The 12743-nt window shown below is 36.5% G+C and overlaps 1 protein-coding gene across 4 annotated transcripts; it reads left to right on the top strand.

The window, feature by feature from the left end:
* Window positions 1-241: 241 nt before the first annotated feature.
* Mekk1 (mitogen-activated protein kinase kinase kinase 4) lies at window positions 242-11342 on the top strand. 4 transcript variants are annotated; one of them, XM_078190920.1, is made up of 20 exons: window positions 242-373; window positions 2267-2528; window positions 2615-3131; window positions 3383-3517; window positions 4934-5213; window positions 5316-5507; window positions 5851-6041; window positions 6144-6560; window positions 6641-6886; window positions 6961-7182; window positions 7477-7893; window positions 8020-8127; window positions 8207-8366; window positions 8422-8875; window positions 8944-9309; window positions 9419-9606; window positions 9671-9839; window positions 9917-10039; window positions 10110-10261; window positions 10404-11342. In XM_078190920.1, exons 4-20 carry the CDS (start codon window positions 3435-3437, stop codon window positions 10587-10589), a joined length of 3954 nt encoding a protein of 1317 aa, XP_078047046.1. In that variant the 5' UTR covers window positions 242-373; window positions 2267-2528; window positions 2615-3131; window positions 3383-3434; the 3' UTR covers window positions 10590-11342. The 4 variants fall into 4 exon arrangements, with proteins under 4 accessions (XP_078047046.1, XP_078047045.1, XP_078047047.1 ...); XM_078190919.1 differs by lacking the exons at window positions 2267-2528; window positions 2615-3131 and having other exon boundaries at window positions 244-373; XM_078190921.1 differs by lacking the exons at window positions 242-373; window positions 2267-2528; window positions 2615-3131 and adding an exon at window positions 3142-3319.
* Window positions 11343-12743: the final 1401 nt, after the last annotated feature.

Genomic DNA, 12743 nt, shown 5'->3' with positions numbered 1-12743 from the left:
GGATAAAATGGAATTTGTACGTAAACAAATTACCATTTATTTTAGTTTTATTTTATTTTTTTGCTTAACTTCAAATAGTTTATTAGTAATACTATTAACTGTTCGATGTGTTGAAAGAAGTATCAGGGTTATTTAAATTTTCCCGCGCTATTACGTGTTCACTTTATTTTCTCGGACACCTGTTCATACTTCAACTCATCTGGCAACAGTGCAAGATATTGCACCTGCGCTAAGTTTCTCAGTGGACGTCGACAGCGTTGTTTCGGATGTTATGTGCTTTTTATGGACGAAGAATGTCGAGATACAATAGACGAAATCCTACCATTCAAAATACCTGTTCAGGATCTTCTGACGATGACATCGGTCTTATTAGGTGAGCTTTTTTGTCTTCGACAACCTAAGCACGTGGTTGGTGCATTTTCGTGTTTCACGAAAATGCAACCGGCTCGATACGCGATTGGATGACCATACTTTGTTTACATGTCACCAAACGTTTGTCCATTTTTAATACTGGATGAAGCTGGTTTTACTTTTATGTAACACAATAACTGGGAAGACTGCATGCTTGCTAATAATCAGAACGTCAAAATTGTTGTTTTGCGAGCATTCGTTTACGCAGCACTGACTGCTTTGTTAATGTTACGTTGCTACAATTATTTTTTCGGTAGAACAACAATATTATGTCGATTACAACAGTCGCGGATGTTAAAAGCAGGAAGTAACATAGTTCAGTGTAGTCATCACATTGTTTGTTCTATGTGAAAAATGCTTATTTTAATACATGCGACGTCTGTTACATGCGCAAGTGAGATTACTCGATACGAGGCTGATTAAATAATTAGAGAATTTGCGTATGCTGTTCATAGCGATAGTACGTGTACGTGTTTTAGAAATGCAGGCAGAACATGCGACAACGATATTTGCTATTTAATTGAATTTAGTAGACAGTTAAACCAGATTTAAGTAATATTACGATGCCACTTGTTTCAACCCTATAAATAAATTCCTTGTGTGAAAAAGAATCTGTAATATGGATTAGTTTCTTATTAAAATTTAATTAAGCTGCTGTTCCTGTCGATAAATTGATATCAATGCATATTGGTGCTGACGTTGCATAAGAGCAAAATTTGGAGTGCAGTTAACAAATCTAAGAAATAATTCGTGAGTGATAAACCGCTTAGAATGTACTAAGATAACCTTCAAATCTTTCATGTGTTTTAAATAAATCATTTTTACCATGACAAATATTAGTTTTAGAAATTTAGTTTTTTTAATTGTAATTTTATTGTTATATTGCATATACGTATTCAACGATAAAAGATAGGATCCGTAGTTATAGATAAAGAAATAGAGCTTTTAACTATTTCTGACAGTTTAATAGAATATATTTTTTTGTATTTAATTCGACATGAATACTTTATTAGCTTCGGGCATTTATTAGTTTGTAAGAAAAATCTAAGCTACCACTATAATCAGTCCTGCATATTCATACACCTCTTTAGCGGTGTTAGGTCAGTAGAGGTCCCCTCTCCCCACTTTTCCTGACAGCCACTATAAAGGGTAAACTTCTGAAAAAGGTACCTTCTTTACACAAAAGCAGAGAACTTGATTTTAGGAATTTCAGAGATATTTAATTATTGGTAAACATGTTGAATGTGGCTCGAAAAATAAGTTAACTCAGGCTAACTGTTTGGGCACCTTATAGATAGTGAAGTCGGTATCGCTCCTACTTTATCGACTGTTAGTTACGACTTAAGATGATAGATTACGCAGTAGTCGAAACTATACAGCGAAGATACATGTGTTAGTATCGTCTGAATAGGTGGCATTCAATGTGTAGCAACGATGTTGCTAATTTCAAGGAATAACATTAGAATGTTTTTATAATTATCTTGAAAACTACGAAATACCTGAAGCTGATACTTTATATTTGGTATCTCCTCCCATACAGCTTCCAAATATAATCAATCCAACATATTAGCTACATTAGATAATTACGTGTGCAGCAACATTGCTTTGAATCCAAAGTGAAACCAACCGCTTTGAAAATGTGTTATATGTACATTAATACTTCGTCTTCCACGTCACTACTATATTTAGTGACGCAATTATTTGCTCAGATTTGGAAATTCATTTTTACGGTAATCTATTATATTTACCTAATTTAATTAGGATCCGCAAACCGTAAGACTTTGAAGAAAATAATTTATGTTATGCAACTTAGCTTTTGTATTTTCATTTCATTACATAAAATACCTTTTTTCAGATATGAAACATGTATTTAAGTAATTTCGGCCATAGAAAACGGATTTCCGAAGCAGGAAAGGATAGAATAGCAAGTTTCTCTGTCATTCCCGTCCCGTGGGCACGATGATAAGAACTTCGTCCGTCTCCTGTTTGCTTCCCTTGGATCGCACGCGACATTATGCTAGACGACATATGTAGGAGGGGCGCGCGTTTGAGGGAGAGATATCCGTGACAATTACTTATCCGATGACGCTTATTGAACGGCTGTGGAATTCTGCTGTGTTTGTTTTATTTAAACTTACTAAAATGTTAATTGCGCTTATGTTATGCTTACGAAATTATGCTAAGTTGCATTCGTTCATTGCAGGAAGATTTACGTTTATTCTGGCATACGTGTTACACCGATACGCGTTCTAACGTCGTCTAAAACATTTCCTGGAATATCAAGTCAAATTTCGTTTTATTTCATCGCATTGCACTATGCCGTATAGAAGCTTCATCGATGCTCTGCAGCTGATTCTATTTACAGCATGTTTGCATTTCAAAAATGAATGCAATGTAAATAGCGAGCCTTATCATGCGCCTGTTTGCCGACAAGCGTGTAACCGTGATCAATGAGTCTGTTGTTCGTGTTTAGAGGGAGACTTCGAATTATTATTGTACAACGTAGTCATAACCGACGTAATACTCCATCAAAGTGTTTTGTGCTATTAATGAAACAGCAGGAAATTGTCATTCTGCTCGCAAAATGTACCGCAGTTCTCGGTGGAATATAATGAAAGACTGTCATGTTATCATTCAAAGACATCGAGATACTTGCACATTTGTGGCTACTACCGTTTCCTCGGTATGCAATTCGTCATGATTACCTGGCTATCATAGAGGTGGGGGAAGCGTACTGTGTGTGAAACAAATTTGGTCAAATTGCTATACCTCGTCTTCGATTTAAGTAAAAATAAAATTGACTCTGACAAGCAAGAGATTAGTTTTCAAAGGAATTCTTTACCAAACAACGAGAATATCTTTCTTCACTCTGGCAATGCATCGCGTAACATTAGAATTCGTCGACGAGGTATTTTCAGTTCCGAGATTTAAAGAAATTCTATTTACACCCAGCCGGTTTATGCTTTTACAGCAAGAAAGGATCGAGCAGTCCGACCAGCGAATTCGACGAGTCGATTCAAGCAATGTGCGATATCTACGGACAGACACCTCCGAGGACTCGGCTGAGTCGTAAGAAGAGGTACATGAAACAGAAACTGAATGGAGGGTAAGTTATGGTGCTACGTGCATGCATACCAGTATATCTGCCTAAAAGCTGTTCGCACGGCTGTGCCGATTTCAAAGTAGACGCTAGTTCAAGTTTTACTTTCGACTCTAGAGAAGCGACAGCTATTGGACGTTAAATCAATGGAGAGTTGCTTTCAGGTGTGTGTCCGCTAGAGAGTTCTACTCCTAAGAATAAATCGACAAGACGACAAGTTGCATTAGTGTTTGCTCGTTTTCATCTGCTAATGGTTCTGTCTCGCTTGCCTTGAGTGTGCTCTTGTTTAAATATCTCGCGGCAACTGTACTTCCTGCCACCGCGAATCCAATTTCGAAGTACATATCGCCGAATGAATGTTTTGCAACTGTGGCGTAATTTCGCATCCAACCGAGTGTTCATAAAATTCGTGCAAATGTGAGTATTTAGGGTATACCGGAACTGTCGGCGATGATTAATCAGTGTACACGTGTAATGGCGAACAAATTGTTACTCTTGAGTTACGAAACTGTGTTGAGATGAGCACAAAAGCACCCAAAAGTATATTTAAGAAGTTTTTCATTGGCGTGATAAAAAGAAGATGGAATAAAGGACAATGTTGATTATTTCTGAAGTCGCTCGATTGGCGGAAATTATTTTTAAACTTGGGTGGCTGGTACAGCAAGTTTACATTTTGTGTTATCTTTGAAAGTTGTCAAGGTCACCTTGGATCGTTCGATTTTCCACCTGTTTCGTTAATAGTTAGTAGATGTTTGTTATGTTGACCGGGCAGAGTTCGCGAAAAAGAAAAGTACACAGTAATGTGATAATAAATCGTTGCAAGCTCAATGTAAACCTGACCGATATCCGATACGGATTTAATATGTATTTAATGTATTTACTTAGATTCAACTCAGTCTCAATGCTCATCCGTTCCTCGTTTCTCTAATCAAATTTGTATTTCGATATTAAATGCACACGCTTATAAGTTCATCGCCCGAAATAGGACATTCGCAAATTATAAATCATTCTAACTACGTTCCTGGGAGCAAAGGAAAACTTGTTAAATTCGAACAAAGGACGGATGAGAATTAAACTGGCTCAAATCGAAACTTAAGTCAGGCATAGTTATGCATATCTACGTAATTCAGACATAAATGATATTTAATACAGACACGCCTGATATCTAATCGAATATATCTGCTACTTAACATGGATGTAATCCAGCCCAGAACTGCCCAAACCTAACACACACCAGATTGTGCACAAAGAATTGCGCATCTAGCGAATACTGTATTTCTAATTTAATTTACAAACGATTTAATCGATTCAATTGCAATTTAGATAGAATTTCCACTTAGCTGAGAACTCACAGCTCGTGATCGTAGCATTTCTGATATCATGAATAGAAGGAGTTATTATTAGAATTTTATTTATTTGTAGGGATATTAAATCGGCGGAGAAGGAAACGGCGTGTAAGGTAACGATTCGCAGAAGGAATACTTTAGACAACATCATCTTTAACGAGATGTGCGACAAAGCAGATCGAGATTACGAAGACGAGGTAAATCTCGATGTAACCAAAGACGGCAGTCGAAAATGCAAGAGAAGTTTAAAATTGCTGCGCGGCAACGAGAGGGACTTAAAGCTGGACATGGAGGCGGCTTTCAACTATGCAGAAAAGTCGGATCATTACCAAGTGTCCACACCTAATCACATAAAGGTATCATGCGGGATGAGCGTTGAAGAAACATCCTGTATCACTTAAATTCTGAAGATTTCTTTGGCTGCCGTTCAAACGAGAACTAATTGAAAGTGTTTACAGATCGAAACTAGAAATAGATTCCGGTGTCTGCGGTCAAAGCCCGTTGATATCGAGGAAAAGAAGTTCCCACATGAAGTTCACGAGCAAAGCATGATCCCAGATAATACGACGCCAGTCGCACAATCACCAAAGACGACGAGTTTTAAAGAACGCGAAAAATTTCATGATACGTTTTCTATTCTCATAAAGTTGGTACGTGTACAGCTTAGTTGCCTATGTACTATTCAAAAATGGCACTGATGTCGTCAGTTACGCGTTAGAACTATGATACTATTTCAACTATTTGAACACGTTGTATTTAGCATCTCCAACTATTTCAATACTATTTCTATTAATAATTGCCAAGCGTTTATTTTTCACTTAGCGGTATTATTTAAGATACACGATTACGAAGAAACTTAATTAAGTTCGACAAGCCACTTTTTAGTATTAATCGTAACAAGCATTAACTACGTAGATTGTTAAAATTAATTTATTTCAATTATATTGTGGACATAGTTCCGTCAGTCTTAATATTGATGTATAATATTTTCAGGGGAGCACAGAACGCAATTGTCGTCGCCAGATGAGTCATGAAGAAACTAGGTGGCAAAATGAGTGGAAGGATTTAATATGGCTAGAATTACAAGCTCATCATGCAGATCGTAGTTCAATGGCTCAAGATGAGTACTTATGTAAGCAACGAGAAGCTGTGGAGGGATTACTTAAAGAAATAATGGAATATAGGTATATATTTAATTGATGTTCCATAAGTCAGATTATTAATTTCTTTTTTTATCACATAATTTAAGGGATGTATGCTTTTAAATGACTCTTATTTATTTTCAGATACAACCCTCTCGCTAATGTGAAAGATAATTTCGGGCTTTGGAGCAACGTCAGTAATACGTCTGCGGATCGTATGATGAATTGTGGCCTTAGTCCAAGCGTAGAATTAAGTACCTGTTCAGGATGTCTTTCAATGTATTGTAGAGCGTGTGCCAAAGCACAAGGAGAAGCTCTACAACAGATAGAAGGATTATTAGCTAGACTGGATGCAGCTGAAGCTCTTTATCCGTCTTCCCAAGCTTTGGGTGCACAATATCCCTTATATAAAAGTTCAGAATTTACTGGAAGAGTGAAAGCAATGTGTCTTTGGTATAATATGACTAAACACCACCGGCTTAAGTTACAAATACTGGGGAAATTACTAATGATGTCACATACGAAGAAAAAGCTCGACGATCCTGTAGATTCCGGGATTAGGTAATGTAATAGAGACCATCGATCACGTTAAATTTTATGCGTCGCAAGTAAGTCGAAACGTGCCTAATTTTTTTATTCAGTTCAAGAAGTTCAGATACTGTGGACTCTTCCGAGCACCGACAAACTTTGGTCAGGTTTGAGGTATCAAATCAGCAAGAAGAAAGTACCAGTCCTTCCGACAGCAACAACAGTAACAATTCTTCAGCTGGGATATCAGTTGGACAATCTTGGCCATCCACTCCTGAATCATCTTTCACGTGTACTGACGATGAGAAGGCTGACAGATTCGATTTTTATTTAGTCGAATTCGATCGACAAGCTTATAGGTAAAATTTTATTTAGAACTTGAAAAATTTATATTTTCGTCTATTAATTTGTAATTGCATTACCTGTTCTGCAGAAAATACATTGAAGATGTATTGAAAACCAGAGGCCTTGGGAAAAGTCTGAATTTTCTTGAAAGATTGCATACATCTATTTTGAGAAAGGCAAGACTGACGTTAGAAAAATGTGATATAAGTGAGTCGAGTAATTTAAACGAAGAATACGAAGGTGATATGCAATTGCGTAGATATGGAGTATGGAGTCCTGTGGCTAGAGAACTGAATCTTCCGTCGTATAGGTAGAAAAATAGAGTAATGTATTCCTTATACAGGGGGAAATTTTTTAAACAGGACACTTGAATAGTTTGCTGTTGACCTTAGAAAAAAATATACCCAGTCGTACCGATTAGTATTAAAGACATAACTTCATGTTGATGATGTTTTCGTAAAACAAGCGTGGAGCAAATTTCGACTCATGTATTTTTTTCCTATTGCTGATAGCTAGTCGAGTTATTCAAGTTGCTTGATTTAAGTACATCGACCTACGTGTATTATTTTTATATTTTTGCCATAGAACAGTCATGTCTTTTTAGGGCCGCCTTCGTCTTTCTTTCTCGAGTACCTTTGGACGTGGTTCATGAATTTCTGAGGATGAGATTGGAGCAAAAGCCAGAGCAACCTAGTCCACTATCTGTTCGGCAACTTATGCGTGAACTTAGGGAAGGTCTTAGAATTGCATGCATTCATCGCGATAGATTCGCTGCACATTCCAGAGCAGCAATTGCTGGCGATGATAATAGTTACGAGTATTTATTCCAAGAGGATGTGAGAGACTTCGATGAAAGTTTGAAGGCTGTGTTTGAAGTGTACCTTGATTATTTGCAGCAGTGGGTGGACATGGTACAGCATGATAGTTTCCATAAAAATTTAATAATGGACGAATGGATTTTTGTGAAAGCCATTGCAGGGAAGATATTGGACGGCTATGAAATTGCTGGTGCCAAGTTTTGGTAATTATTCATGCTCTATGTTTGTCTACACTACAATTCCATCAAATATCTATTTTTATTTTACATTGAAATGTTTTAAAAATTAATAGCTCCCTTGTAAACAATATGTTATATTTTTGTTTGCAGTGAAATTGCAAGAACGATGATTAAACAAGTTAAAGAATTTCTGAATGAGAGACCTCGAGAAATTAAAGAAAGTACAGAAGAGTGGAGCGACGAAGACTGGACGAACAAGTAAGAGAAAAAATTAATCAATCTTTCCACGAAGTATTTTGATTAGTAAATAAGTGATTCATGCTGATATATGACTTAGATTCCAGTTAATGTATGTTGGACGAGAGTGGCAAGGGATGTTTGTCGAATGTCGGGAGAAGATTGTGAAGAGTGTTACATTGGCTAGATGCTTGCAACGCGACATCGAGATATGGCCTGTTTTCAATAAAAAGTTAGAAGAATCCCTAACAGCTTTAAAAGTGAGTTACTAAGTTAAATTAGTGTTTCACTACGTAACAACCTGCTTGTTTATAGGAAACTGTTATGGATCTTCGTCACCAGATAACAAATGTTATCGAAAATTTCGAACGCGATCTTGAGCAAGCAGAGGAACCAAAAGCTGAATGTGATCGATTCGCTATGCGATCAAGAATAAGAGAAATACTTCACCAGGCTTATCGAATGGGTTTTGACTATTATAAAGAAACTTGCAAATTATTTACGACAGGCGAGAAAGCTGTACTAGCGCGAGGATTAGTCATTTTTGCACTTTTGTGGATGGAGTTTGTTAGGACTAGATGCGAAAGAGGAAGAGGTTTAAGACCGAGATGGGCGAACCAAGGATTAGAATTTTTAATTACAGTATGCGAACCCCATAATACTAAGCACTTAACTGACGAAGAATTTGAGGAATTGAAGACGTCTATGGATAGCTGTATATCTCATGTTGTTGGATCTGCTAATCCCATAACAAATATAGAAACAGAACGTGAGTACAGAATGTCATGACCTTTTTTGTTTATTCCAATATTATAACCAGGTATGTTCTATCTTCAGCTTTAAGAAGATTGTCGCGTTCAAGAGCTTCGTCACCTTGTCACTCTAGGAGTAGGACAGCGAGTTTAAGCCTTTCACAAAAACCTAGAGATATACTTAAGTCTCCAGACATAACGCTAAACTCGAAGAAGGCATCTTCACCAACTGTAGTTGACGGCAATGTAGCAGTTATTTTAAATACCTCAAACCGTAGCATATCGAGACAGGACAGAGTCGTACGTGCTATACAAAAGGTAGACTCTGAAATTGACGAAAGACTAAGGAGTCGTGAACTTATCGGTCAAGTTACGGATAGAAAAGCTGTTGATAGAGTTCGTATCAAAGCTAGACGAGTTACCTTTACTTGGCAAAGAGGCATTAAAATAGGTACACTTTTGATCTATTAATATTATCATTTATTATATATTTCATTTAAGATGTGAAGAATCAGTGATAAGAAAACAATGTGCAAAAGTGATATGTATAACATTTTCAGGCCAAGGAAGATTTGGTAAAGTATACACCGTAGTTAATAACCAGACCGGTGAACTGTTAGCCATGAAGGAAGTACAATTGCAACCCGGAGATCACAGAGCAATTCGTCGAGTTGCTGAAGAACTGCAAATATTTGAAGGGATTCAGCAGAAACATTTAGTTAGATATTACGGCTTAGAAATTCATCGGGTAAGTTCGTACAAAATTTGTTGTTTGAAAGATCAATTTTTAAGATGTACGTGTATTATTGCAGGAAGAAATGTTAATTTTTATGGAATTCTGCGCTGAAGGAACCTTGGAAAGCTTAATAGCGGGAACTGGTACTGGTTTGCCAGAGTCATTAACTAGAAAATATACTCACCAGCTTCTTTCAGCCGTAGCGGTTCTTCATTCTCATGGAATAGTACATCGCGATATTAAAAGTGAGTTTTATTCAACCATGTTTGTTCTTACGTTGTACTTACGAGCGACTGTTTTCACATATACTGTTTATATGCAGCTGCAAATATATTTTTAACCGATGAAGGCAATTGCTTGAAACTTGGCGATTTTGGTAGCGCCGTACAAATTAAGGCGCATACTACTATGCCTGGTGAATTGCAAGGTTTTGTTGGCACTCAGGGTAAATAAGATATTCTTTTTATTATTTATTAATAAGTACTTCCAAAGCTAATGTAATATTGCTTCGACAGCTTATATGGCACCGGAAGTATTTATGAAATCAGAGACGGGTGGTCATGGTAGAGCTGCCGACATTTGGTCAGTTGGTTGTTGCGTAATAGAAATGTCCAGTGGGAGGAGACCATGGTCAGATTATGACTCGAACTATCAAATAATGTTCAAGGTATTTTAGAATTGCATTCTAACATATATCATTTTTCACCTAAAGAAAGATCTATACGTGTACATAGTGATAAAAGTTGCATCACATAAATTATATTAGTATCTTGCTTGAGAGAAGCTTAAATTATAAAAATTACTTACAGGTGGGAATGGGCGAGACCCCAGCATTACCAAAAAATCTGTCTATCGAAGCAGTTGATTTATTGCAAAAATGTTTACAACACGATCCAAAGAAAAGATTAACCGCGAATGCCTTGCTCGTATTACCGTTTGCTCAAGCATACGAAGATGTAAATGCTGATTTAACGGTACCGCGTCATCAAATATAAAATGTCATTTTTAATTGTAGAGTCTTTCGGTTTGAAAGATTGGAGAATCTTGTATCACCATTATCACCTGCATCAGGTTAAATATATTGTTGATTAGTTTAACATGAAAAGTACTTTCCACCCGTCAATTTTTTTTTACTTATTTGAAAAATCTTTCCCGATAGTCTAATTACGCTTATCTAATGAAATAATTGCATGTTAAACAAAAATCTATTAACTACGAAGTACAAAATTAGTTGTTCAGTATTAAGATAAGTAGAGACATTTATCAAGAATATTCCGAATGCAAAACAAATTGTCTCACAAAACGTTTGCAAATATATATCTAGAATTATATATTTTTAAAAAGTTGAGTTGTATCATTGCTTCTTTTTTAGTCAATTAATGTACCGAGACTGTGAAATGAACGGTACATTGTAAATAAGATAAAATAGAAGCTAAAGGTGGTTTCACAATAGTGTTTATTCTTGCACAAAGAAACGTACACATGATACAACATGCTTTCAATTATTTAATTACGGAGGTATGCCGTGTATACTTTCCGTATAAACGGAAAGCGATATGTGCTTACGAGTTTTAATAATCGTTAGACATATTGATTACGAAGACGACTATTCTGTAACCAATCCGTTTTGTTGCGATTCTGAGATTATTTATAATTGTTGTCACATGTAATAGCGCATAATTTCATTGTAACGACAGTAGTCTTCGTTCAATATAATGTTTGAAATAAAGTTCAACTGAACTTCCAAATACAGACTACTTTAGTTCAGTCACCTTTACTTTATAAGCAATTCTATCATACGAGGACACGTCCTATTCGATAAAATCATCGCTATGATGGCTTTCGCCTGATATGCGTCATATTCTTGGCCGCAGAGGTGCAATCGCGGTAATTCCACGATGTGTATAAGTAAGACTATGTTACCTTAAAAAGTAATAGGTATTTGCAACTTACGATTATTAATATATAGAACACTTTCGTATATCATACACACAAATTATTCTTACATACGTAGACACTACTTGATATGTGCGTACATGTGTGAAACTTTATAGCTATATGCATACTTACATACATATAACTATATTAGATGAGAGTACAAGGAAACGCCGCTATTCCTTGCTTCAGTTGAAGATCGATTCTACGGCTAGATAAAGCAGCTTCTCTTAGATTCTGAATATAAAATTTTTCTGATCAATTAAATACTCAATAAACTTATCACGTAACGATAGTATAGACGAAATTCTTTTATGTTTTCGTATGCCGGAATATGTCGAAAATCGATGACATTTACACTACTGATATCTGTACAGTGGATGTGGTATATAACGAATCTAACGAACAACGTTGTGAAATGTCTCTAATCAGTTAGAGATTACAGATGCGGACAAGATATACGGCAGATCCACTAACTCTTGTACGATTGTATTATATTTTATATTTTTAAGCAGGTTCCTGTAAGTTTTGGTACAGTTGATAATTAATAGAGAAATTTAATTACGGACAATGAACTCTGGCATAATTTCATTATAATAGTTTCCAATAGCAATAGGTTGAAGAGAATTGCTATAAGCTGTTAGAGACCTATCCCATACCTTGTCCGTTACAGTGCCGACTGATAATTAGTTAATTTGTCAAGGGAAAGACGAGTCGTGTTGAATGTCGACAGAATTCGGTACTTAGTGAAGTAGCTTTAGTTACAGTAGTTATTAGACATAGAAGATTACAGTGATAGACAGATAGAGCTATCGTCAACGTTCGCCGGTCTATCGAGAAAGGCGAATCGCTGACCTACCTAAGAATTGGACAAGAGTTTACTGTGCGGGCGCCAATACACGAACGATTGGCCACATTTAAATGTGTTTGCGACAGACGAGGTCCGTGCGCTAGAAATCTCTTCTCTATCTAACGAGGTTCGTTTCATCAGCCTCTACGCGCGTATTCCGTCTCATCGTTGCTCTATCGGAGATATTGTGCGAGGAATATCCGTTCTCAATGCGGGAGAACTTTCAAAATTAACAACGACTTTTAACGACAACGAATCTCGAAAGTTAACAGGAACGTGGTTTTACAGCTAAAGCTCGTTGCGAACCGCGTATCACTTACGAAATCTGTATAATTATATTACGAGACTATAAATTAGTAATCGA

Source organism: Augochlora pura, chromosome 9, assembly GCF_028453695.1.
Source record: "Augochlora pura isolate Apur16 chromosome 9, APUR_v2.2.1, whole genome shotgun sequence".
NCBI lineage: Eukaryota > Metazoa > Arthropoda > Insecta > Hymenoptera > Halictidae > Augochlora > Augochlora pura.
This window is presented reverse-complemented; position numbering and strand designations above follow the sequence as displayed.